The following is a 25,417-nucleotide window of genomic DNA, read 5'->3' as shown; positions in this document are numbered from 1 at the left end:
GCACAACCGTTGCCTTGTGCATTTTATTTGCCAAAAACTATAATCAGCCTTCAGTTTCAAATCTTGGGGTCCTTGGATCGCCCACCAGCAACTTCTCAGCTTCATCCACACAAAGGATCCCAGAGTTCACAGAAAGAAATAACTCTTGAGATCTGTTTGAGGAAAAAAAAGAGAGAAAGTAAAAGAGAGGGAGAGATGTTCATGGCATGTGAAGTCATGAGATGTGAACAAAGAAGTGCCTGCTGGGGGAGAGGAAAAAGTGCAAAGCTATTATTCTCCACTCTATGGCAATGATTTATCACTCAGCATAAGGGCCCTTTGAAGTCAAGTTAACACATCCAGAGTCAATTTCACAGACATGGGTGAAGTCGTGCCCTTCAATAGGATGTTTATTCCCAATTTAGGGTTTGCTTATTTAGATCTAAAAAGGCTTTTGTTTGGTTGTTTATCCACTAATCTACTAGTCTATGTGTTGTGTAGCTGTGGTTTTGGGCTAGACCGTTTTCCACGGGCTGTATTTGTCTTTCCAGTGCGAAAAAACCTGTTGCTGTTCCTGACTCTATACCAAGTTCCATCAGCTGTGTGTTTTTTCCCCTCTCATGTCCTGCTCTTTTTTTCAGATGGTTGTATAGAGAACGGCCACTTCTACGGCGTTAATGACCAGTGGGAGCGGCCGTTTTTGGGCAGCACTCTGATTTGTACTTGCCATGGAGTAGCTGGAATCAAGTGTAAAAGCAAACCTGAAGGTAAGTTTGTTGTACCTCATTTGCATCACAACTTCTCCACATATAAAAAAACACACTTTTTCCATTATTTTCTTCCTTTAACAGAGGAAAGGTGCTATGATAAAATCAACCAGCAGTACTATGCTGTGGGAGACACCTATGAGAGACCCAAGGACGGCATGATCTGGGACTGTACCTGTATTGGATCAGGAAAGGGAAAGATCAGCTGCACTATTGCTAGTAAGTGACTGCTCTACAAGAAACTCCTTTCCAGCTTCAGAGCACACATTGGAACTCATGTCCTTCTGTTTACATCCTGGTCTGCCAGACTGGTGGCAGTAAACTGGGCAATCTCCTTATTCTCCACCACTGATTAACAACTGGTGCCACACAGCTGTGTGCAGTTAGCTGAGTGGTTGGGTAATGGGAGAAATGTCTGAGTAGTTTCATTTCCTTTGCTTTCTTACGTTGTTAACACGCACATGCAAATAAAGTTTTCTCTAACATCATCTTCATTTTTTTCCATCCCAGATCGCTGCCACGAGGGTGGAGCTTCATATAAGATTGGTGACACCTGGAGGAGACCCCATGAGACAGGAGGCTACATGTTGGAGTGTGTCTGTCTGGGGAACGGCAAGGGAGAGTGGACCTGCAAACCTGTGGGTGAGTCATTCAGACACCCACTGATGACTGCATTACCTGGTGGAAACATTGGTTCAGTTGCTTGATAGCGTGCTAGAGAATTTGTGACGTTGGATTCTAATTATGTGTTACTCATCTGCATGTTTTACAGTCAATGCTAAACATGACTTTAGGATATGTTTGTAGCATTACGAAAAAACCTGTTTTCAGTTTGTTAAGTAGTTCACGGGTCTGTATTCTGCAGCTGAGCGTTGCTATGACAATTCTGCGGGAACATCCTACGTTGTCGGGGAGACGTGGGAGAAGCCGTATCAGGGATGGATGGTTGTGGACTGCACCTGTTTGGGAGAGGGAAGTGGACGCATCACCTGCACCTCCAGAAGTAGGAAATCCTTTATTTGGTTCTTGGAATAAAATGACCTTCTCCAATATTTCCTTTTTTTTTCATTTGTCTTGCCTGTGCCACTGTTCTTCATTTGTTTGACAGTTAAGAATTAAGTCCAGCTTTCAGAAATCCTCTTGTCACACTGCTTTCATTCATTTATATTCAGGATTTCTGGCAGTTGACAGGAAAAAACTGCACCAGTGAGAGACCTACAAGCCAGAAAAATGAATTAATTTGCTTCTCAAACTCTTCTGTTTTGAGTCACATATGTCTAATACACATCAGTTTTAATCCTCAGCGAGTGCCATACTCTCTAGTGTTATTGACAGGACTAATGGCAATGTGTGATTTGTTAGAGGTGTTTAACGGGCTGAGGAGGAAATGTTTACCAGCTGTGTTGGCAGTTTAAATCATTGCTTGTATTCTTAATTACGCTGACTGATGCAGCAGATAATCATGAATGTTATCCTCCGTTAGTTTGTTGCTCTGTGCAAGACAGTCAGGGTGGCCTTGGAGGCTTTTAAAAGGAGGTCATTCGTCAATAAATTCATTCATGTGTTCCACGTTGTCAGCAAAGTTACGAGGCGCAAACACGGAAAAACAGCTGGAGGCCAGGAGGAATCTGTCCCTACAGAATCACAGCAGACTTGTACAAATACATTCTGAATTTAAGCGTAGAGTTTTTTCCCAAAGTGTTCATCTATTTAACAGTAATTCTTCTTGATTTCTTTTTCTCCTAGATCGCTGCAATGACCAGGATACTCTGTCCTCCTACCGTATTGGAGATACCTGGACCAAGACAGACGCCCGAGGCCACCTACTTCAGTGTCTGTGCACGGGCAACGGCCGAGGGGAGTGGAAGTGTGAAAGACATGCCTCACTTCACACCACTGGCCTGGGTGAGAACTGATAATACCCCTGTCTCTTTTTTTTTCTCCCCGTCCTCTCTCACCCTCAGCGTGGAGAGAAGAATGTATACCAGAGACAGATGTTGCGAGGAGGGAGGAGATAAGAAGCGCTAAGGGTCCAAGTGATGAAGTGAGAAAGATGTGCCTTGTAACTCGTGATCATGACCTCATGACAAAAGAGAGACAGAAATGACACAATGGGAGCAGGGGATTGTAGAGGGAGAAATAAATATGGGAAAGCTGGTGTGGAAAAATGTGCTTGAAGTGGTTTTGAAGCGATTACAGGGTGTCAGATGGAAACATATGCTCGTTGTGACTTAAGGACAGTAAAAAAGCACATGGAAAGCACCTTTTTATTGTTTCATTGTGTGATACAGTATCACTCAATGGTCAGTGGTTTTAGCACTTTCGGACATGCAGATTATAAACGTCTGTTCTTGTGCTTTATCTAACTTAGGGAGCTTATCTGTGGCTATTTTTTTGTTTGTTTAGGAAAATGTTAGGTAGCTGTAGCTTTTTGATAGCATTGCAGCATATCTGATTGGAGTCATATGTTACATTTCAGGCACTGGCTCTCGTGTGATCACCAACATCCAGCCTGCGGTCTACCAGCCTGCCACCGTGCCTGAGGTCACCCAGGAGGGACCCTGTCGCACAGATGCCGGACTGTCGTACTTCATCGGCCAACGCTGGATTAAAACCCAGGGAGCCAAGAAGATGATCTGTACCTGCCTCGGCAATGGAGTCAGCTGTGACCAGTGGGGTGAGAGATGCTCTGTTTAGAGCCTCCCTGGGAAAGTAATTGTGGGTAAAGGACCAATAAACACGCAACCCAAAAGGTGGATGCTAAGTGATGTTTCTGTGTCTGTGTTTTCCTGTCCACATCTAGACGGACCAGCTCCCGTGTATGGTGGTAACTCCGGAGGCCTGCCCTGTGTGTTCCCCTTCGTCTACAAAGGAAAAACCTACCACTCCTGTACCTCTGATGGACGCAGTGACGGACAGCTGTGGTGTTCCACCTCCTCCGACTTCGAAACAGACCAGAAATATTCTTATTGTACTGAGAAGAATGGTGAGCAGATGTGTTAGTATTACTAAAATTGTGCAAGGATCTTGAAATGAATTGTTTGTTGTAGCTTATTTGTTATTCCCAAAGCTCTTGGCTGTTTGTTAAAATGCTCATTGTGTTAATATTTCAATATTTGAAGAGATAGAGGGTGGGCTTTATATTTTTGCAGTTTAGAAAGAACAACAGTTGCAAATCTTGTTCTAGAAGAACAAACCAGCTAGGGATTTTCTGATGTCATGCCAGCTAATGTATAGTGTCAGTAAAAGAAAGCGGCTAACTTTACTTGGGTGTAACATTAGTTGCATATAAATCACAGCCAGTCTACTCCAGGTTGAATCTCCCAGGACTTGTTTTTCTTTTTAACATCAGGTTCAAATATTTAACACCTTCCAAATTCTGATTTGGTGTTAGATGGTTGTGTTGGTCTGTGAAGCTAGCATTTGTTAATGGGGTATTGAATTATTTTTCTTTTTTGCTGTCAGAAGAATGACAGGACATTTTTTTAGCACTCAGGAAAGTATATGACTGATGTAATACCACTGTGGGCTAAACTGGCCTTTGTTCCATATTAAAACTTAGCTACAATTATTGACTAGCATGCTAATTTGTTTTTGTCCAAAGAGACACACAAGTCTGAGCCACTGTATATTCTGCTTATATTGACAAATATTTTTTACAAATATGACAAAAACAAGAGCTGTATTGGGGTTTGGATATTTATAAGTCACACTGTTACCAATTTGTGATTTCTTTTCTTTTGACAGCGATGGTGACAACACGAGGCGGTAATTCTAATGGTGCTCTGTGCCAATTCCCCTTTGTCTACAATGGCCGAAACTACACCGACTGCACTGCTGATGGACGTAGGGACGGCATGAAATGGTGTGGCACAACAACAGACTACGATACAGAACATCGATTTGGCTTCTGTCCCATGGCTGGTAAGTGCGTGTGATGGAGACATAAGGAAGTCAGGAAAGAAAGAGAACATGCCTAGAGCTGTTGGTGTTGTTTGAATTTGCATGGCATTTATAGCTGTTTTAGGCCGCAAAGTTTTATTGTATCGAAATGTTCTTCAGATGTGCATTTTCAGAGAAAATGAAAAAACAGGTGCTTTTTGTTTGGCAGATTGTGCCCTTACAGGCTTTGCCGGCTGACCAGCTGTGGATAAGCCCAGCCATTTACTAGCCATGATAGTAACTAACGTGATTACCACTGATAATTGCAATGTATATTCATCCCAGTTTGAAGCAAGAAGTTAATGTGGCCTTTGCTTTAAGGTCATTATATAGCAGTGAAAATATTTAGTAGGTTTCCCTTAATTAGCATTAAAGCTATTATCACAGTGCAGACCAAATCCCATTTACAGTTCTTACACCTTTATTTATAGCACAGCCAAACTGAGGTCACCATCACCTTGGAAGAGTGTTGTTGGTCTTGTCTAGGTGTCAATTAGGTCTCCATGGGTAACAAAAGAAGCCTAAGCCAGTGAAACAGCGGGGGGTCATTGACACTGCACTAATACCTGTGAATGACTGATGCAATAGTAATGATGAAGCCATCATGCTATAAAATGAAAAATACAAACTATGAAAATCCAGAGAACTTCATCAGAGCTAAACCCTATTGACGTCTAACAGTCTTATTTCGAAACCACATCATTATGCCAGCTGTTTATAGCAAGTTAAAGTGCGTAGTAGGTGCCAAAGCCACTTAATGCAAACACAGCTGCGTGCTCACAACAGATGGGAGTCTTTTGCATTGCTGTGGATTTCTGCAAAGAGAGATTCGTGAATTCCGGTAGTATTTCACCTTTGTTTAACTCTAACCTGAGGTCAGTGGATTTGGTTCCATCCAGATGTTTTGAGTTGACACATTCCTGCTGTAGACAGCTTATAGAATAGCAAACCTCATGCTTTTTTTATAATGGGCTGAAAAAACTTTTCTTCAGGATTCCTTGAAATGGCTACCTCACTCCTAGGACTACCTTTTGTCTGACACCGTGTTGTCAAATACACCCTGTTAAGATTTAACAAGAAAAAAACCCCACTATATATGCACTGTTAGCAGTTTTGCTGTGGTAAACACAGTCCAGCAGTCAGAGGAGCAGGGGGTCTTTGATACTGACTTTAATGACTTTACAAAGATTATCAAAACAAACATGGCTGTTGAGATGTTAATGGTAATATAAACAGGTCTGGAGCCCCTTCTCCACCTGTGGCCGTCTTCTGCAAAGCTCGCTCAATAGGCTAATCACTCCGTCTGCCATGTGTTCTTGGGATGGTAGTCTCCAGGCGTGACCCCACATTCCACATTTGGCACTCAGCTCATTTATGCAAATTACATCATTTCAATTATTAGATACACAACCGCTGTGTGTTAACTTAAAAAAAAAATCAAAAATAACATAAGTGAAGTTTTCCTTTTCCACCAAGAAATTCTCTTCTGAAATTCAACCCCATCTTTTGGTTGTAATGTTCTCATTTAGTGTTATATCTATGTATAATGGAGGATATTGTTTTAGTTCCTGCAACTGTATCTGCCAGTAACATTTTCCTAAAGCAAGGTTGAGTTGAGGCCAGACAAATTCCGACTGCTGATAACCGTTTGGACCTCGAACACATTGAGCCTAAGGACCTTCCATATATGGAGAAAAAATTAATTTCAAATGTGAAAAGCAGCCAGATGCCCTATAGGCAGCTGGGACAGGAAGGGTGTATGCTTGCATACTTGGCTAATAAACCAGATTCTGATTCTGATTGTGAAAGCACATCCAACAGGCATCCAAACATCTGATCTAATTTTGTAATTACAAGCGGTGAAGACTACAGAACACAATTTATACATGGTGTAAGAGAAATGAGAAGCAGAAATGCCATTGCTGTTTGAAATTACAAGTAACCCACTAGCTATCATTCTGATCATTTAAACTCAAAATCTAGCCTAGACTTAGCCCTTACGAAACCTCTGTTGAGGTACTTCACACTCCTATACAAAATCCTAAACATCCCTTGTGCTTCAGCTACACTGTCGATTTTTATTTCCAAGATCCAGATGGTCTGGGCAAGTTTGTGCTCTGGCATAGAAAAGCCCTATCTAAGCTCCAAGACACAAATCTTCCATCCATCTCCTTTTATCATCCACAAAAATGCATCTGTCAGTAGGCATAAATACATATGTGTTTTTTCTGCTTCTCCACCTGCTTCACATCAGGCATTTAACTGCAACTGATAGTTCTGCTCCTTTCTGTTTTCCTGGAAACTGATATGGGTCAACACAGAGTTTAAAACCTGCACTAAGATAAAGCCAGTGTGCCACACATAAAGACCAGGCCTCTGCATGTCCCACCCACTGTTGCCAACTTTCTATTACTGATAAAAAAAATACTCTCTCTTTTAATTAACTGCGAACATATGGTGGACACACACAGTCAGTCGTACATACAGGAACACAAGACAGCTGTTTCTGACTTTTAATCAAATTTTCTTTCCTATGGACACAGGTGTTCTGTGATGGTTGTATCCTCTGTGCTCTTCGGTAATAATTGTAGGTTTCAGTCAGTGATCTCCTAGGGGTATCATTTAATATAATGTGTTTGTTGCTGCTTTTATCCTGATGCTGGCATGCTGCTTGTGTTGCTAAGTAAATGTGTATGACAAAGTTGCCTGTGCATGCATGCCTATGTGCCTCATTATTTTGTCGGGGTTAGTTTAATTAGTGTTTTTAAAACTGCTACGTCCAAACTTATCTGAACAACATATCTAGCCTGAAACAGAAACAGGAGTAGTATTTGTAGGTAAATTATTTCCTCTTTTTTGTTTTAGCTCATGAAGAAGTGTGCACAACCAGTGAGGGGGTGATGTACCGCGTAGGCGACCAGTGGGACAAACGACACGATGTTCTGGGTCACATGATGCGGTGTACCTGCGTTGGCAATGGGAGAGGAGAATGGAGCTGCATGGCTTACTCCCAGCTTAAAGGTGTGTGTCTGTGCACGACAGTGAGAGTCAAAGTGGGCTACACAGAGGAAGAGTACGTGATCAAGAGTAACCGTTGTAGCAGTATGTTCAATTATGTGTGTGGCGTAATAATTACACACTCATATTGAAATTCCCTGAGTGATGAGGTGAAAGGTCATGTGTCATATAATCACTCAACTACCTAAAGGTCAAAAGTGAGCTTGCACACCTGCACTTCATATGGCCTTAGCTGCACCTGCAATGCATGCACACTCACACACACACACACGGTCCTCTCAAACACATTTCACATTCAAAACTAGTTTTCATTGTGAGTTTGTTCAGTTACATCTTTGAACATTTTGCTATATCTCTGTTTGTGTGTTTGTTGCAGACCAGTGTAGTGTGGATGGTCTCACCTACGACGTTAACCAGACCTTCACCAAACAACACGAGGAGGGATACATGATGAACTGCACCTGTTTCGGACAGGGCCGTGGCCGCTGGAAGTGTGATGCCGTTGGTGGGTTTAGAATTCTTCAGGTTTACTGCAAAACATTAATTTGATTTAGTGGTCCACATTCCACTCTGCTACTTTTCACCTGTCTCAAAACCTTGTTTCTGTCTGCTTAGACCGTACATTCTGTATAAAGAGTTACAGAATGGAAATATGCAATATGTATTTACATTTGTGTTACTTTCACTAATATATGAAATGTGCCATAAGAACTGCAGACTGACATGTAAAGACTGATCTTTAAGGGGAGCTGTGTTTGTGCCACCACTAAAACACTTGTTTTTGGCTGCTGTTCCACTCTTGTTTTTTGTGTCCTTAGACCAGTGCCAGGAACCCGAGACAAGAGCCTTCTATCAGATTGGAGAGTCTTGGGATAAAGTCATCCATGGAATCATGTACAAGTGCTATTGCCATGGCAATGGTGTTGGAGAGCTCAGCTGTGAACCCCTGCAGTCATACCCAGGTAAGATTTCATATTTACGAAACTGAGCTATGCAACAGTTAGGAGGGTGCTGTAAGGCAGATGGGAGATTTTGTGATACCACACTGAACGCATCAGATTATCAGACTATGCTGAGCAGCGTTGCGTATCAACAAGACTACCACCCACCCTTAAGCACTTATCTGCCGGCCTTTCACAGTTTTGACTTTGTTCTTTTACTTCCCACCTGGTCACCTTTTGCGGCATCCTTTTTCAGATTGTGGACTTAACAAATTGTGCTCCATCTCCCATCAGACGGTAACTGAAAAATGTTTGTTTAAGTCACCTCAAAAATGAGGCCCTTGACTTTGATGTGAAACAGACAGAAATGGGAGGGGGTGTGATTTCCTCTTTTACAAGTACATCCCCCACTTTGGGCCTTTGTTCTTGCCAGCATGTGGTACATCCCCTGCGTTGTTGCCACAGCTGTACTAAACACCACAGTGCATGAGTGTGTATACAGCCCTTACACACCTACTACCTACAGAGCTCAGTGAACAACAGCTTTCAGAGTTGTGGGTTTTAGCAATCACTCTTAGATTGAATCTCATGTTTTAGTCTAAGCCCTTAGCCAGTGTCATTCAGAACAAAGTTATGCTTCACTGCACAAGAATATGCAGCCTAATGTTACTCATTTGTAATGACTTCAAACCAAGCTTGGTTAGATGGCTTCACTGTATGTCAGTTTATCTTTCTCAGTTTTGTTCTAATTTCAAGTTCCCTCCTCTGTACATGTTGTGCTTTCTTGCAAGTTGTACTGTGTTCCTTCACAGTCGTAATTGTTTGCTTCTAAGCAATTTACTGCTTTTGTAATTATAACTGACTACTTTGGGCTACACAGTGTGCAGTTTGTTAAGAGTTTTAGTTACCTTTCTTTATAGACTTTTCCATTGTTTAACATTAGATACAACACACCACCAAGTCCTGTTTTTCTGCAGCTCTCTTTGTTTTTTTTATTGTGTTGTATTCTGCTGGTATTCTTGAATATAATGTTGTGGAATGTTCCTATTGCCTTCCACCTTCCCCAGATCTGTAAAAAATATAATGGTGGACATAATGATATAATAGGCTTTTGTGATATGGATTTATAACATTAAATTTTTCTGCAACGTGAGTGTCAGTATAGTTCCAAGTGAGGCTGTAAAGGCGTGCGAACTTCAACAGCTTCGGGTTTGTCAGGTCTCATGTAAAGGAACATTTGAACTGTTACTTGTTTTGCTCTGTATGTGAAGCAGGTTGATGGGAGATGCAAAATGTAGGGCACTACTCTGCCAGAAGTGGCCATAATAGCAACCAGCTGTGAACTAGCTCTGGGTGTGTGTGTGTCTAGGCATACAAAACACACCATGCAAAGATTTAAGGGCAGCAAGAGGCAGATCCAGGCGCACTTGGCTTATTGTGTAAAACACCATAAAAGGTAAAAATGGAAAACCCAAGTAAACGATTTTTAAAAGGTTCAGATTTAGTAGAGACATTGATAATATCTTTAAAAAAATAGTTTTCTTGTCTGCCGTCTGTGTTTATCTCTTCCTGCCTGAGGTGTAATTTAATCTTTTGGGGCATTTCTTATTGTTAGGATGGCTCCCACCATTACTTCCCTTTACTGTGGTCCTTATCACCACCTCACCGTGCATCTGTCTGTGCCAAGAATGAATGTTATGTCTATGTGTGCAGAGTAAAGGTTGGATGTGCACGTGCATGTGAGCGTGCTTGAATATTACACAGATGTGTGTATGTAAAGCAGGGAGAATGTCTGCATGAACATGAAGTATATCCACTGCAAGTGTGCATCCGTTTCCATGCGCCTCCCACATCTGATTCTACATAACCCTTACCCTCGCCAGTGGCCTGTGGGTCTGTAATAGGCAGTAATTGGTCCCAGATTGTTTTTGAGGTTTGTGTATCTGCTAGCAACTTCTGGTTAACCGAGCCACTTGCTCAGAAACTTTGATTACAGGTCTGCTATTTGGAAAAGTGGTTAGAAAACCTCAGTTCTTTATAGAAGCTACCAGTTTCTATCAGCACAGCTTATGTCAGGAGTCTGCTCGCCACATGACTTCTGTTTACATTAAAGATGATTTGATATGCTTCTTATATAAAAACCATTACAGATGCTACAATTTTAAGCTTCTGCTTATATCATTTCTTTCCTTTTTTGTGTCTGCTAACCTGCCAAAGCAACTTGTAGGGTCTGTGTGCTGTTTGGCAAATTGATTCACACTAGGCTGCCACGTTTTGCAGTGCACAACCCAAGTCTATCCAGCGTGCTGTCAGATGCATTCATGACCAACAAAACTCACCACTGTGAGGTTTTCCATTGAGTCCACTAACAAACGTGCACTGATGGGATGGGACAGCTGTTAAAAGGTTGTTTGGCAGCATGTAGTGAGACTTGATAAGTTTAATTAAGCAATGAAACCCATGTTTGTTGGATGGAAAAGGGCTTACCCAGCACAATAAATTCTGTTATCAGGTTTTCTGTATTTTTTACAGAGGTTTTACCCACAATTATTCATTGTTTCCAACAATGTAATTGTTTCAGCATACTTTTGTTATTGTTTATTGTTTTCCCACTATGTCTGCTATATCAGTCCACATAAGTATTTCCATGACATTTTAGGGTTAATTGATAATGACTCCAATAATGACCCACAGTTTCAGTTTGATACTGCTGGATTATTCCAAAAAGAAACTGTAGTTCCTTGATGTTTGTTCCACATAATGGTGGGATCCTGAGGTTAGATGCTGGAAATTAAGGGAGAAATGATGTCTGTCAAACAAAATTATAAGAGGATTAAGAGCTTTAGACAAGTGTTCATTTTCATGCTATAATTGGTCTGCTATATTTATACTTTATGTGTATATTCAAGAAAACAAGGAACTGCAAAAAGAGAAAGTTTAGACTAGAGAAAGCAGAGTAAAAGTTTCCTTCCCTTCAGCAGTTAAAATCTGTGCTGGAATCTCACAGGGACCTGCTATTTTTTCTCCACTCTTTGTGCTCAGAAAAATACTGCTGCACACTCACAGATACTTGCTTACTGTCGAGTTATGTAAAACCATAGGTTTTAGATTTTTTTTTAATGTAGTGCATCTTCTTGAGTTGCATTTATACTAGATTTTGTGTTTTTGAACTTATAGTTATGATTCTGTTAACAGTAAATACACAGCATTGATAATGCATCTTCATTTCTCCTAAATCCATACCTAATATCACACCAGGGTCATTGCTTTACTGTCCAAAGTATAGAAAAACAGGCCTGCTTACTTGTGTTTTTGTTGTACTCTTCTTACAGGTGGCCACCGTCCTGTCCAGGTGATCATAACAGAATCTGGAAACCAACCCAACTCCCACCCTATTCAGTGGAACGCCCCACCGTCTGCTCACATCACCCAGTACATCCTGAAGTGGAAAGTGGTGAGTTTTCTGATTATGCAACAGAGTTAAGGAAAAAAAAGAGAAATGAATGTGGCTCTATTAACAGAACAAACCTCCTCACATCTCATTTTTTTTAACATCTTGTCATATTTTACAGAAAAACACTCACAGCCCATGGAGAGAGGTGATGATTCCTGGCCATCTGAACTCCTACACCATCTCTGGTCTGAAGCCAGGCATCACCTACGAGGGTCAGCTGATCAGTGTGCTGCGCTATGGACGCAGAGAAGTCACACGTTTTGACTTCACCACCACTTACGGATCATGTGAGTTGAAGCAGTTAACAGATCTAAATACTGATGAAATTGCCACAACAAAATACTTATAATGAAATTGTCTTAGAACATTATCGAAAACATTGATCATTGTGAGAGCAGAAACGGCAACTAGTCAACTCTTCCGTCTTCTATTTCTGTCTTTCTTCGTTTCTCCTGTAGTGGCTACATCACAGGGCGAGACCACTATGCTTCCACCTGTGGTTGACATCTCAGAGTCTGTGACTGAAATTACCTCCAGCAGCTTTGTCATCTCCTGGGTTTCTGCCTCCGACACAGTTTCTGGTTTCAGAGTGGAGTATGAGCTCAGTGAGCAGGGACAGGGCAGTGAACAGCCCATTGTGCTAGGTAAATCCACATACACACATTTACATTTTGGTTTTGTACTAGAGTAGTGTTGAAAATGTTGTGTGTTATAAATTGACCTGATTGCAGAATAACGGTAATGTTGCCTGACAGTTGCCTCCATTTGATAGAGAGGTGTTGATACAAGATATTTTTTTCCTGTTAGACCTGCCCCGTACAGCTACCTCAGTGAACATTAATGAGCTTCTGCCTGGGAGGAAGTACACTGTTAACGTCTACGAGGTTACAGATGGCGGAGAGGACAACCTCATTCTTACTACTTCACAAACAACTGGTGAGTAGGTTCATACACACACTTTTTCTTGTTTCGTATTAGCATCTCTTTAATCTGGTATTATTCCTCGTCTTCATCCAAGGTACAAATTTTTCAGCTACTAGACTGAAATATAGTTTGGAATCTGTAGGCAGCCCTCTGTGCCAGGTCTACAAATCATGGGATAGAGTGGAAAAGCAGTGGTTGAAATTTTCCTTGCCATACTTACACCTCATTTGTTCCATAGCACCTGATGCTCCAAAGGAGCATGAAGTGGAGGAGGTTGGAGATACTTCCATTTTGATCAGCTGGGAAAAACCACTGGCTCCCATCACTGGTACGTTATGACAGAACTGTCAGTCACAGCCAAAATCTATTATCTTTGTGTTGGTGTTTGAACCCCTGCCGGGTCATCTGTCCACACTCGATGAACTCTATGTTCTTCATCCATGCAGGCTATCGTGTCGTCTACACTCCATCAGTAGAGGGCGAAAGCACAGAGCTGACTCTCCCTGATACAGCAACTTCTGTTACTCTGAGTGACCTTCGTCCTGGGAAGATGTACAACATTAGCATTTATGCTGTGGAGGACAGCCTGGAGAGCGAGCCCATCTTTGTGCAGGTCAACACCTCAGGAGATCCACTGCCAGGTAAATGAGCGAGATGTATTAAGCAAACAGGAGTGTTGTGTGTGTGATTGTGAGAGGGTGAGATATAGGGAGATGATATTTGGGTTCACACTTGTTCTTACATCCATGTTTTTATTTTTTAATTTATTTTTTGAATTTTTAATTTAATTGCCAGAACAGTCATGTTTGTCCGGCTCTCGGATACCCTTTTTCCACAGTGATGTTGGTACAGAGTCAGTGCCTAATTTTGAACAACTTCTTTGCATTTCAGGCTTTTCGGCCAGAAAATGTGGTTTCATAGTGGCACTTACACTTTACTGGTATGCAAGCAGTTAACATCAGAGACTAGGGTGAGATTATCAGGGCTAATAAGTCCAATTAAACCTTACATTTTATGAATACCAGGGATTCAGTATGGAAAGTGTCACCATAACAGCAATGTGCAGAAAGACAATGATATATTTACTTTTATATATAGGCTATAGTTGCTTTTTTACTTAAATTTATACTTTTCCTGCTGTTTGATATTTTAACTTTGCCAGCTCGCTAAACACTCTTGTAAATATAAACAATGTTGCAAATGGCAGCACAAAGAGTAGCATTCATTTGCACCCACTGCTGTTTGCAATGCCATTTCTAAACGTAGACTGGCATTATTAAACCATCAAATAGCATGGAGAATGAGACAAATAATGGGCTTTTCTAGGAGTGGTCCATGGCAGAACTGTCTCCTTGCACTGTGGTCCTCGATGAAAGGACCACAGTGAAATTTTATTGGTGAAATATGTTGAACCTGTGCCCTTCACTGTATGTTCATATAAATTTGACTTACTACACTTGTCATAAGGACACCCACCAAAACCAACCTGCAAGTCATCTTGTGGCCTATTTTGTGACTTCTGCAGAACTTTCCAATTCTCAGTGCTAGAAGGAGGAAGAGTTTTCCAATGGAAAGTGAAGTCAGTGAGTTCACAGCTGTTCAGCTTTTTTCTGCTCCACTTGAGTTATGTAAAACTTCTGAGTCTGCCAGGTCGAACAAGCTGTTGGGCCGGTCATGCAGATGTTGTGTGTATGTGTATACTTGTTTGTACAGTTTGTGTGATGGGCTAAAGATGTCTGACCTAGTTAAGACTCTGTGCTGTCACCTTTGGACAAGTGCACCCCCTCCACTGTAGCAGATGTGCATCATGACATATTGATCAATTTTACAGTGTTCATCTGAGATGCACTCGCCACTGGGTTTGGAGCAGAGTTTGGTGCTCACCTCAAAAGTTGTCACATGATACTTATTATCATTTTTATTATTTATATAAATTTTGAACTCTGGCAAACATTTCCACAGCAGCTATTCCAAATGTTTTGGAAGCAGGGCAGTAATAAGATACAGCATGAAACTCAGGACCTAGGGCTCTGTTCAAAAAAAATTTTGCTAAATCGATAGCAAAGCATAGCACCGTGGCTGAGTTACTTTGAACTTTGCATTTGTACTGCACTACATCAGAGTTTGGAATGATAAAACTAATTGGTCTGGGCATCTCAATATAGTTATCTTGAGCTTTCTTTTTTATTTTCCTTTCTTTTCACTCTCTCTCCTCTTCTTACGAGTCAAATATCTCTCAATACTATCTTTCTTTGTTCTCTGTCTAACTCTCCTCTACTGCTGTCCACTGTTTAAAGACATTTTGGGGTTTTTGTATGTCTTGCCATCTAGTCTGTCCAAAAATATGAATCATTTGGCATTACATATGCATAAATTGTGGTTAACATGTCAAATGTGCTTTGATGAGATGCAACATAAAAGCAAACGCACTGGATGAGTAATCAGAAACTTATTTTAAATTTTTTCCCAAGATAAAAAAACAACCATGAGGTCATTGCATTGAACTGAATTTCCATATTCCTTACCTTGTTTAGCAGATAATATGTCAAATATGGCACAGTGATTTCACTATTTTTATTTAGTATAAGATTTAATTGATGTGATACATTTTAACTTTGGCTGAGTTAATTGTCTGACCATTATGTTCTTAAATAAGCTTATATTTTGTGTTATGGATTATAAGTTGAATACGTGCTGTGGGTTCTTCTCTCTTATGCTTCTCATAGTTGCAAAAGAGTTATTCCAATCACTCACACAGACATGAGTTGTCATTCACATTTGAGTTCATACTAATTTAGCCATAAAATGTATCTTTTCAGATGCATGTTTCATTAAGTTATGAAGAGAAAAAGACATTAGTAGAAATATATTACATCACACAGAATGCACTGTTCTCAGAATCAAAAGCAAAGTGTACGACCACTTTGTTGTGACATTACAATATTATTTCTAATAAATGTGACCAAATGTTGGTCTGTTATTTAACAAATGGACATTTAAAGAATATATCAAAGAACTTTCATACAATTATTTTTCCTTGTCTGCAGATGAAGAAGAAGAAGTGGTCTCCCCTACAGACCTACAGTTCTTTGAAGTGTCTGATAAAAAAATAGTTCTGACCTGGTCCGGTCCAGCTGGCGATGTCTCAGGTTACCGGGTCACCGTGGTCCCTGTTGATGAGTCTGGTACTCCCCAGAGAGAGATGACTCTGCCTGTCAGTCAAAACTCCTACATCGAAGTGACGCATCTCCACCCAGGCACGATGTACCGCTTCAACGTCTACACCATTCACAATGGAGAGGAAAGTTTGCCACTTATTGGGGAGCAAACTACTAGTGAGTGTGACCTCAAGCCAGAATACCTGAACAAAACAGGTTTTAAATTAGAGAGATATAGATAAAAACAGACATCTAACACTGTCTACTGACATCTCTCTTTTAGAGCCAGATGCCCCCACAGATATCCATTTCACCAATGTGACTGATGACAGTGCAGTGATGATGTGGTATGCACCTCGTGCCAAAATCACCGGCTACCGTCTCTTCCTCACTCTTGAGGGCTCCAACCCCAAGCAGCTGCGCCTACCTGCCCGCCTCACTCAGTACACCCTCCTCAACCTGAAGCCTGATACGCAGTACAGCGCTACACTGCACGCAGAGCAAGACAATACACTGAGCCAAGGAGAAACTGCTGTGTTTACCACTAGTGAGTCTTTGGTATATTAACAACTGCCTGTAAAGCACTGTAATCACTGAATAGGCCTTTAAAATTTGTACTCGTTGTGACCTTTTCTGTACACATATGTAAACTCTTAGGGATATATGTTGTATTTACTTGCATGTTATGACACCAAAGCTGATCCTGTACTCTCTTTGTGTTTCTAGACCCACCAATGGGTAGTGCACCTCAGTTCAACACTGATGTTACTGATACCTCCATTGTAATTTCTTGGACTCCAGTTCCCCGCGTTGGATACAAGGTATGTTCATTGCCAAGCATAACATTAAGTTAACGGCATAATTTACTTATTGTTTTTTTTTTATATACGGCCACCCACATAATTATTAATCTGAACATGTTTCTAATTATGTTCCTTAAAATTAGCAACTGGATGATTGTCCTCGTATACAAATATTTTCTTCTGTTTGCTGTGGAAGGGAACTTTCCAAAATTCTTGTTTCACTGAAGGCCTCTTCAGTGTTAGTTAACATGGAAACTTCAGACCTCAGAGATAAATCTGATTGGTCAGAATGTGTCGCACCAGAGATGAGAATGTTCTGCTGGCTCTCATGTTCTTGGGAAAACACTGACCTCTGACCTTTACCTCCTGTACCCCCAGTCAATGTCTCTCGCTCTCTCCTCGGTCTCTCTGACTCTTTGTGCATTCGTCTTTCAGCTGACGGTACGGCCCAGTCAGGGTGGGGAAGCCCCAAGAGATGTGACCTCTGACTCAGGAAGTATTTATATTTCCGGTCTGACTCCGGGAGTCGAGTATACCTACAGCGTCCAGCCAGTCATTAATGGTCATGAGCAAGGACCTCCAATCACACGTCGTGTTGTCACTCGTAAGCTTGATTTCATTAACTGTCTTTAGCTCTTTCCCCCCCTCTATCACTGTGTTGTACTTTTTTCCTTTCATTCTGCTCTAATCCATTTCTTTCTTCTTCTTTCCAGCTCTGTCTCCTCCCACCGATCTCAACCTGGAGTCCAACCCAGGCAATGGTGAGCTCACAGTCCAATGGAACGGCGCTAGCACACCAGGTAAACACCTAAATACATACCCACATATGTAGGGTTAGTAAACGATTAAATCACACTAAATTAAGATGTGTCCAACAACAATATCTCTCTCTTACCTTCCTTACTATCCAAGACATCACTGGCTACAGAGTTACATGCACTCCCACCAATGGGCAACAAGGAAACAGTTTGGAGGAATTTGTGGAGGCGGGCCAGAACTCTTGCACCCTGGAGAACCTCAGTCCAGGTGTAGAGTACAACGTCAGTGTTGTGACTGTTAAGGATGATATGGAGAGCACTCCTGTATCAACTGTCATCACACCAGGTGAGATAAGGAGTTTCCTAAACGGTTTGAGAGGTTTGAATGGGCTTTTGAGCACTTGGAGTATGTACTGTGTATTTTGCAGGGGATTTTTTGTGTAATGATGTAAAAAGTCACATTTCTAAAATGCCATAATGTTGCAAGTTTCTATTTTAAAATAACACATTGACTTTCAACATTTTATACTGACCAGCTACTACTACTAGTTTGCTGTTAGCATTTCTGTTCTAACTTGGCTCCAGCTGCTAAGTGACTAAGCAAAATTGACAGCAACACTAATGCTGCATTGTCTGTGTATATATGAAGAATTTTCAATGGAGGCACTTCGTTGAATAACCTCACTAGATGGTGATATATATCAGGACAAGCAAACTGACATAAGCTCTTCCATCAGTGTGATATGTTGTCACCTTACTGGAAGTTTTGTTTTAGTTGCTCAGCTTAACCACTGCTTCTTGGTTGTCTGTCTTTGTGTCGGTTTCTCCTTTCCTTCTGTCCAAACACTTTGTTTTTCCTCCGCCTTTGCCTCCTGTTTGTTTGGTGTGTCTGTTTTCTGTTCTCTTTCTTCCCTCTCTTCCCGCCCCAAATCCTCTTTCCGCCAACCCAGAAGTACCACAGTTAACTGACCTCAGCTTTGAGGATGTGAGCGACACCACGATCAGTCTTCGCTGGTCACCACTCAACACCACAACCATCACCGGTTACAAGATCACGGTGGTTGCGGCTGGCGAGAGCGTACCCATCTTTGAAGACATGGTTCTGCCGACGACTGGTCAATATACGGTGTATGGACTGGAACCTGGTATCGACTATGACATCAGCGTGATCACTGTGACGGAGAATGGCGAGAGCGAACCCACCACGTTCACTCAACAGACCTGTAAGAATCATGTTTTAATAAATAATTTACTGCACATTTCAGGCATAGTACGTACATTTTATTATTTAAAGAGTCCTTCATGTATAAGTAAGAATACCAAATTCACAACACAGGTTGATAGGTTAAAGTTGCCAGAGAGGTTTAGATTATATAATATATTAAGGTTCACATTAACCCTGTAACACGGCTCTTCAAACAAAAAACCTTTTAAGTTGCTGATGTAATTGCTCTGCATGCTGTGTTGTCAGTTTAATAATCCTGTGTGTCTGTGTACGCGTGGGGCATCTGGTTTTAGTTGAGAGGTTTTATCATACTGAGGCTCATTTTGCCCCCCGGAGCAAACACCGCTTGCTCTCTCACTTTTAAGATCTTATAAAACTTCAGACATGGATTTACACTGACACACATGAAACACTCCCTTCTCTTCTAAGAGATGACAACGTAAATATTTCACTCCTTCAATCATTTGATGATGTTCTTGTTTCTCTTTCTTCATATTTGTTTTCTCCCACTTCTTTCATCTCCTCAGTCTTTTGTAGAATTATTAGATTTCCCAGACCACCTTTTACAAGCAATATCAAATCTTGAAATCTAACATGACCTTTTGGACACCTTCTGAATCAAGCTGCTCTCTCTTTCCAATAGCTGTACCAGCCCCCACTAATCTAGGCTTTGGCCAGGTTGGACCAAACACTATGGAAGTCACCTGGGTGTCTCCTCATGTCCCAAACACTGCTGACATTAACAGCTTCCTCATCAGGTATGTGAACAAACATAACATGGCTTTGCACCATTATAAATTGTAATTGTGTGTAAAAGACAGAACAGAAATGACTCTTTGCTGTTGATCTTTACGCTATTCAGGTATCACCCCATTGATGATGAAGATGACATTACAGAGACCAGTGTGGGAGGCAAGGCTAACAATGTCGTGCTGAGGAGTAAGTTGTTGCCAGCAGACCTAATGCACAGTAACATACAGACACACAAATGGTTACATATATATATTTATGTTGACTTTGCTCTCCACAGATTTGCTGCCCAATACAGAGTATCTGGTGAGCGTTGTGTGTGCTTATGAGCAAAGAGAGAGCTCACCCCTTGTCGGCACCAAGAAAACAGGTGATTCTTCCTTGATCCAATTTGAGATAACAGTCTAGAATCAGTCTCTGGTATCTTCAGAGCAAATGAGATCCTTTTAAGGCACTAATACATCCATCCTTCCTTTTCTCGCTTTAGCTCTGGATTCCCCTGTTGGCCTCCGTTTCTCTGAGATCTTGACCAACTCCTTTACCATCCACTGGCTCGCTCCCCAGAGCAAAATCACTGGCTACCGTATCCGTTACCAAATGGTCAGTGGTGGGAGATCCAAGGATGAGAGGCTTCCCCCTTCCAGGAACCACTTCACCCTGACAGGACTCACTCCAGACACAGAGTACTTGGTCAACATATTTGCCGTGAGCGGGACTCAAGAGAGCCAGCCACTCACTGGCAAACAGAAAACAAGTATGAATACCGGCTTTAATACTTGATTTACTCCTTTTACTCATCATGTTATCACCAACACGTTGTTTTTGTTTTTTTCTCTGGCTTTTCTCTCTTTCTCCAGTCTCTGATGCTCCCACAGACCTGGAAGTGCTGGACTCAAGCCCAACGAGCATCACCGTCCGTTGGACCGCCCCCCCAGTCACTGTGCGCTACTACAGGATCACTCATGGAGAGTCAGGTAACCTTTAAAAGAATAGTATACTGGCTGGATTTAATAAAGATTTTTTTTCCAAATCTCCTTTTAGCTTTTTATTGTTCACCCAGTGTATACAAGTGTCTTATTTCTGCTAAAATCTATCCCACTGTCACTCTTCATTCAGGAGGTCACAGTAACCCCAAGGAGTTCACAGTGCCTGGCTCTCAGTCCACTGCCACAATAAATAACTTGAAGCCTGGTACTGACTATACTGTGACTGTCTACGCTGTGACTGGTAGAGGAGATAGCCCTGCATCCAGTATTCCCATCTATGTCACACACAAGACAGGTACAGAAGCACTCCTCCTTTAGATAACAAAGTAGCACATCCTGGCTGCAGTGTTTCATTCACAGCTTTATCCTTCTTGAATCTGCTTTATCCTCATCTAGGTGTCGACTCTCCCTCTGAAATGGAGGTGACAGAAGTGAATGATAACAGTGTCACCGTGAGGTGGAGCCCTGCCCAGGGCCCCATCAAGGGATACAAGGTGACCGGGGTCCCCAAAAATGGACAAGGACCATCCTTCACTGAGGTGGTGGCTCCAGGTATGGTGCACAGTATGCTTTGTCACTGTGTTGAAGTTTGATTAACTGTAAACTTGAGTTAATTTTCATATTCTTTTCCTTCTCTTTTCCAGACCAGACAGAGATCACTTTCTCAGGCCTGATGCCTACAGTAGAATATACTTTGAGTGTGTACGCTCTTGGACAAGATGGAGAGAGCTCTCCAATGGTGGTGAATGCTTTAACAAGTAAGGGTGTGGCAATTCTGGTAATATATTTGTAAAATATTATCTAACCTCCACAAAACAAAAAACAACCAATTTCCTATTATATAATTTCCTACTTAATCTCTCCACTCCATCTTCTTTCCCCTCTCCTTACCTTTAGATATAGACCGTCCCAAGGACCTGGCCTTCTCAGACATTGACTCCACCTCACTGAAGATCACCTGGGACAGTCCTGAGGGAATTGTTACATCATATCGAGTCCTGTATTCAAGTTCGGAGGAGGGTGAGAGAGAGCTGCGTCCTGCTCCTCGAGGAGATGCTGAGTCCACTGTCATCTATGGTCTCCAGCCCGGCACTGAATACACTGTGAAGGTCATCGCCCTGCATGATGGCACAGCCAGCACACCACTGGTTGGGACACAGGCTACAGGTAGGAAGGAAAATAAGTTCAGATTTGTACACAGTAAGTTGAAGATGAATCTTGTGGTAAAAATAAGAAACACTGAAACATCAACAAAAGGATTCATGAACTTTTCCCTTTCTAAAACTTTGTGCTAACATTTATGCAGATAAATGCAATATTAAAGCTGGTCTGAAGTCTGGGTCCCAGTACCAACACCATAACTTTTCTACAAAAACCTTCCCTTCTGTGTAACACAAAAAATGAGCTCCAATGTGAAACCTCAAGAGCCGTACAAGAATTTGATTTAGGCCAAACTCCTGTTTTCCACCAACCTTCTATTTTTGTCCTTCTTCTCTCCATCCAGCGATCTCTCCTCCTACCAACCTCCAGTTCTCCCAGGTTGGTCCTACTTCCTTCACTATGCGCTGGACTGTGCCTGGTCAGGAAAATCGACTGAACGGCCTTAGAGGCCTCACAGGTTACCGTGTGGTGGTGAACCCAAAGAACAAGAGCGGACCCACCAAAGAGATCAACCTGGCCCCAGACACCACTCAGGCTCACATCTCTGGACTCATGGTGAGTGTGAATAAAATGTACAGTAACAAACACACACCCATGTGGAGGTCTACACACATGCTGTGGATAAACATGCATTAACATACACAATCACCTAAAATTGCAGCAACAGTCTGTAAGCTTTATCTCATCTGTGGTGACTGACATTTTTTTTCCTCCATTAGATTGCAACTACCTATGAAGTCCATGTTTATGCCTTGAAGAACTCTCTGACCAGCAGGCCAGTCCAAGGAGAGGTCAACACTCTGGAGAGTGAGTCTCTAACTCATAAACTTTAACATTCCTACAAATATATACATAGTTTTGGTACATGAAATTAGGGAAATTGTATATTGGATGGTCATTTTCTCCTGGTTTGGTTCCTTCTTACTCATAAATTTTTCTCTGTTACTCGTCTGCCTAAAGACATCAGCCCCCCTCGTCGTGTACGTATCTCTGACGTTAATGATTCCTCCATCACTCTGACCTGGCGGTCCAAGACTGAGACCATCTCCGGATTCCTGGTTGAGGCCACACCTACCTCTGGCTCTCCAGGCTATATACCCATTCAGAAAACCATCGGACCTGACTCACGCTCATTCACTATTACAGGTACACAGATATTAGAATTCAGATACACAAAACTAAAACTCGATGAAAATATCACAAAAAGTGCATGGAATGTGGTTCAGTTATCACCTGATATTCATTTTTTTTTTCACATGTATACAGTTGCACACCATATCTCATTAACCTGTCTATGTCTGTGTTTAAGGTCTGGAACCTGGCACCAGTTATAAGATCAACGTCTACACACTGAAAGGCAATGGACGCAGCGTACCTCTCACACTCACTGCCACCACAGGTAACCAGTAAACTCTGTCCTGCAGTTTAGTCAAGAAAACGGCACATTACTCATTCAAATAACAAGGAATGCACATATTAGTGTTTATGCAGTATAGCACAGTGGATATAATACTTCCTCAGTGTGGAATACTTAAATACATTCCAATATTTATTTTGAAAATTTGACTTGACCTCATATTATTAGGTCTGCTTGAATTTCAGAACTAAACATAGCAATTTTATTTTTATTTTTTACATTTTATTACATTTTCAGATTTACTGTACCAAAACAAACACTGTAGTTTATAAAAACAGAATTTCTCCTCAGTTGTCAGTCTGGCTGAGGTTGGTTGGTAGTAAGTGGCAGATGTTCTACTATGATTCAGTATCAGCAGTTAATCGCAGTAGCAGTTTTAGTATTATGTAGTTACACTAGAGCGAAGTGTGATATCTGCTGTTTGTCCAAACATATTGCTCAAAATCCTATATACTAAATACAATGAGTATAATTATTATTCATTGATAATGACTTCCTTGTCTCTCTTCTAGCTCAACCACTGGTCTTGCCACCCACCAACATTCGCTTCACATCCCTGAATCCTAACAGCATTTCTTTCATGTGGGAGCCATCACGCAGCCCAAGGGTTACTGGGTATTATGTCACCTATGAGGAGGCTGGAGGTTTGCCTCGAGAAGTCATTCCTCGACCCCATGCTGGCCAGAGCTATGCTATTATCAATGGTGAGTGTGTATGAGAATTTAGTTACACAGACAAAATGTAAATACACACAATTTATTACTTTTAAGATATATGAAATGTTCTCAACTTTATGTTATATGTTTTGTTTGATCATAGGTCTGAAACCAGAAACAGAATATGTCATTAAGATTGTAGCTCTACAGAATGCTATGAGAAGTACACCTCTAGTGGGCAAAGCCAGAACACGTAAGTGCAACCATCATTCAGCTGTCAGCGTTTCACTGCCACAGCGAACTTTAAAACTTTAGATTTTTTTTTCTTTTATTAGAGATTATTTATAGAGTGTGCTTATGTTAAATTTTTTAGGAAACTATAAATTGAAAAGGCAGTTTCTCTTCTGCCTTCTGCCACTAATCCGATTACTGTTTAAGAATAAGTCTCTTGCTACAACAAAAACTGTATCTTTCTCATCTTTTTAGCTCAAAAATAATCACATGCTTAAGGTATGAGGTACCACTGCTGTTGTGGGGTAATAAAATGAGCTTATATTAAGTCTTTTTACAAAAATGTTCATGATGGGACCATTAAATAAAACGTTTTTTGCTGTTTTTTTTTTTTTTTTTTTTACCCACTTTGACAAATTGTGCCAAGACTTGCACGAATGAGGCAGTGAGTTTTTTTTCTGTAGACTTTAGGAAAGAACTGTGAAATATGATGGTTCTTATTACTTTCTATAATTATCATCTGCTTGAGTCAATACGAAATAACAAGTAATAGAGAACAACTGAGATACTGTATGGTTGAAAGCTGCCCTCTGCTGGCTGTCTCCTGTAACTACTACTATTGTGGCATTTTGCCCTTTTCTTGATTAATAGTATTTTAGGAAGTGTTATTCCATAGTAAACACACATCTTAAGATGTGGGAAACCCAATGATTGCTATTTCGGAAACTATTCAGAGCAGAGTATCTCATTTTAATTGAATCTACTATAAATCTGTTTTCAACAACTATGCAGTCATCCAGATCCAAACTGTAATTTGTACTGAAATAGGATACACAGCTTGTTTTCTTATGGGAAAAGAAAATCAGTACTCTTAAATGTTGTTTGTTGCATATTGTATTAAAAGAGATGGGAAGAAAAGGTAATTTATATTTAGACAGGAACACAGTGGAAACCATCTTGTCATTTCACCTGCTAGATATCAAGCTAGTGAAAGTAGCTTTGTTTGCTTGCTTCTAACAGCCAGCCTAAATATGTCTCTCATCCAATCAGAACCAGCTACAGATTCTCAGCTATTAGTCCCTGAGTTGCCTCAGCTTCCTGTTCCTCATCGACCCAGCACTGACATCCTTGATGTTCCAGAGACCTTCAATGACAAGATGTAAGCACCTGCACTATCACGAAGGGCATCTTAAAACCATCTTCTTCTTTTTTTCTTGTCCAGACACACTTTCCAATTTGCATCTCTT

At 41.2% G+C, this 25,417-nt stretch overlaps 1 protein-coding gene across 1 annotated transcript in view; it reads left to right on the top strand.

The window, feature by feature from the left end:
• Positions 1–25,417, top strand: part of LOC111578352 (fibronectin-like) — a 31,040-nt gene that overhangs the window by 479 nt on the left and 5,144 nt on the right. The window contains exons 2-41 of the mRNA XM_023285064.3: positions 621–746; positions 831–965; positions 1,257–1,388; positions 1,612–1,749; positions 2,493–2,651; positions 3,226–3,423; positions 3,550–3,732; positions 4,494–4,670; positions 7,554–7,709; positions 8,083–8,211; positions 8,525–8,668; positions 11,980–12,101; positions 12,220–12,388; positions 12,560–12,745; positions 12,909–13,037; positions 13,264–13,353; positions 13,472–13,666; positions 16,073–16,360; positions 16,467–16,730; positions 16,910–17,004; positions 17,422–17,590; positions 17,700–17,786; positions 17,899–18,090; positions 18,695–18,967; positions 19,613–19,727; positions 19,832–19,908; positions 20,000–20,089; positions 20,207–20,473; positions 20,577–20,693; positions 20,836–21,000; positions 21,102–21,257; positions 21,350–21,463; positions 21,603–21,872; positions 22,210–22,421; positions 22,586–22,673; positions 22,827–23,012; positions 23,176–23,265; positions 23,796–23,987; positions 24,103–24,192; positions 25,221–25,329. Coding sequence (XP_023140832.2) covers positions 621–746; positions 831–965; positions 1,257–1,388; positions 1,612–1,749; positions 2,493–2,651; positions 3,226–3,423; positions 3,550–3,732; positions 4,494–4,670; positions 7,554–7,709; positions 8,083–8,211; positions 8,525–8,668; positions 11,980–12,101; positions 12,220–12,388; positions 12,560–12,745; positions 12,909–13,037; positions 13,264–13,353; positions 13,472–13,666; positions 16,073–16,360; positions 16,467–16,730; positions 16,910–17,004; positions 17,422–17,590; positions 17,700–17,786; positions 17,899–18,090; positions 18,695–18,967; positions 19,613–19,727; positions 19,832–19,908; positions 20,000–20,089; positions 20,207–20,473; positions 20,577–20,693; positions 20,836–21,000; positions 21,102–21,257; positions 21,350–21,463; positions 21,603–21,872; positions 22,210–22,421; positions 22,586–22,673; positions 22,827–23,012; positions 23,176–23,265; positions 23,796–23,987; positions 24,103–24,192; positions 25,221–25,329 — 6,274 coding nt within the window. The remainder of the gene's footprint in view (positions 1–620; positions 747–830; positions 966–1,256; positions 1,389–1,611; positions 1,750–2,492; positions 2,652–3,225; positions 3,424–3,549; positions 3,733–4,493; positions 4,671–7,553; positions 7,710–8,082; positions 8,212–8,524; positions 8,669–11,979; positions 12,102–12,219; positions 12,389–12,559; positions 12,746–12,908; positions 13,038–13,263; positions 13,354–13,471; positions 13,667–16,072; positions 16,361–16,466; positions 16,731–16,909; positions 17,005–17,421; positions 17,591–17,699; positions 17,787–17,898; positions 18,091–18,694; positions 18,968–19,612; positions 19,728–19,831; positions 19,909–19,999; positions 20,090–20,206; positions 20,474–20,576; positions 20,694–20,835; positions 21,001–21,101; positions 21,258–21,349; positions 21,464–21,602; positions 21,873–22,209; positions 22,422–22,585; positions 22,674–22,826; positions 23,013–23,175; positions 23,266–23,795; positions 23,988–24,102; positions 24,193–25,220; positions 25,330–25,417) is intronic.

Source organism: Amphiprion ocellaris, chromosome 11 (genome assembly GCF_022539595.1).
Source record: "Amphiprion ocellaris isolate individual 3 ecotype Okinawa chromosome 11, ASM2253959v1, whole genome shotgun sequence".
NCBI lineage: Eukaryota > Metazoa > Chordata > Actinopteri > Pomacentridae > Amphiprion > Amphiprion ocellaris.
The sequence above is the reverse complement of the archived record's forward strand: the minus strand, read 5'-3'. Positions and strand labels throughout refer to the sequence as shown.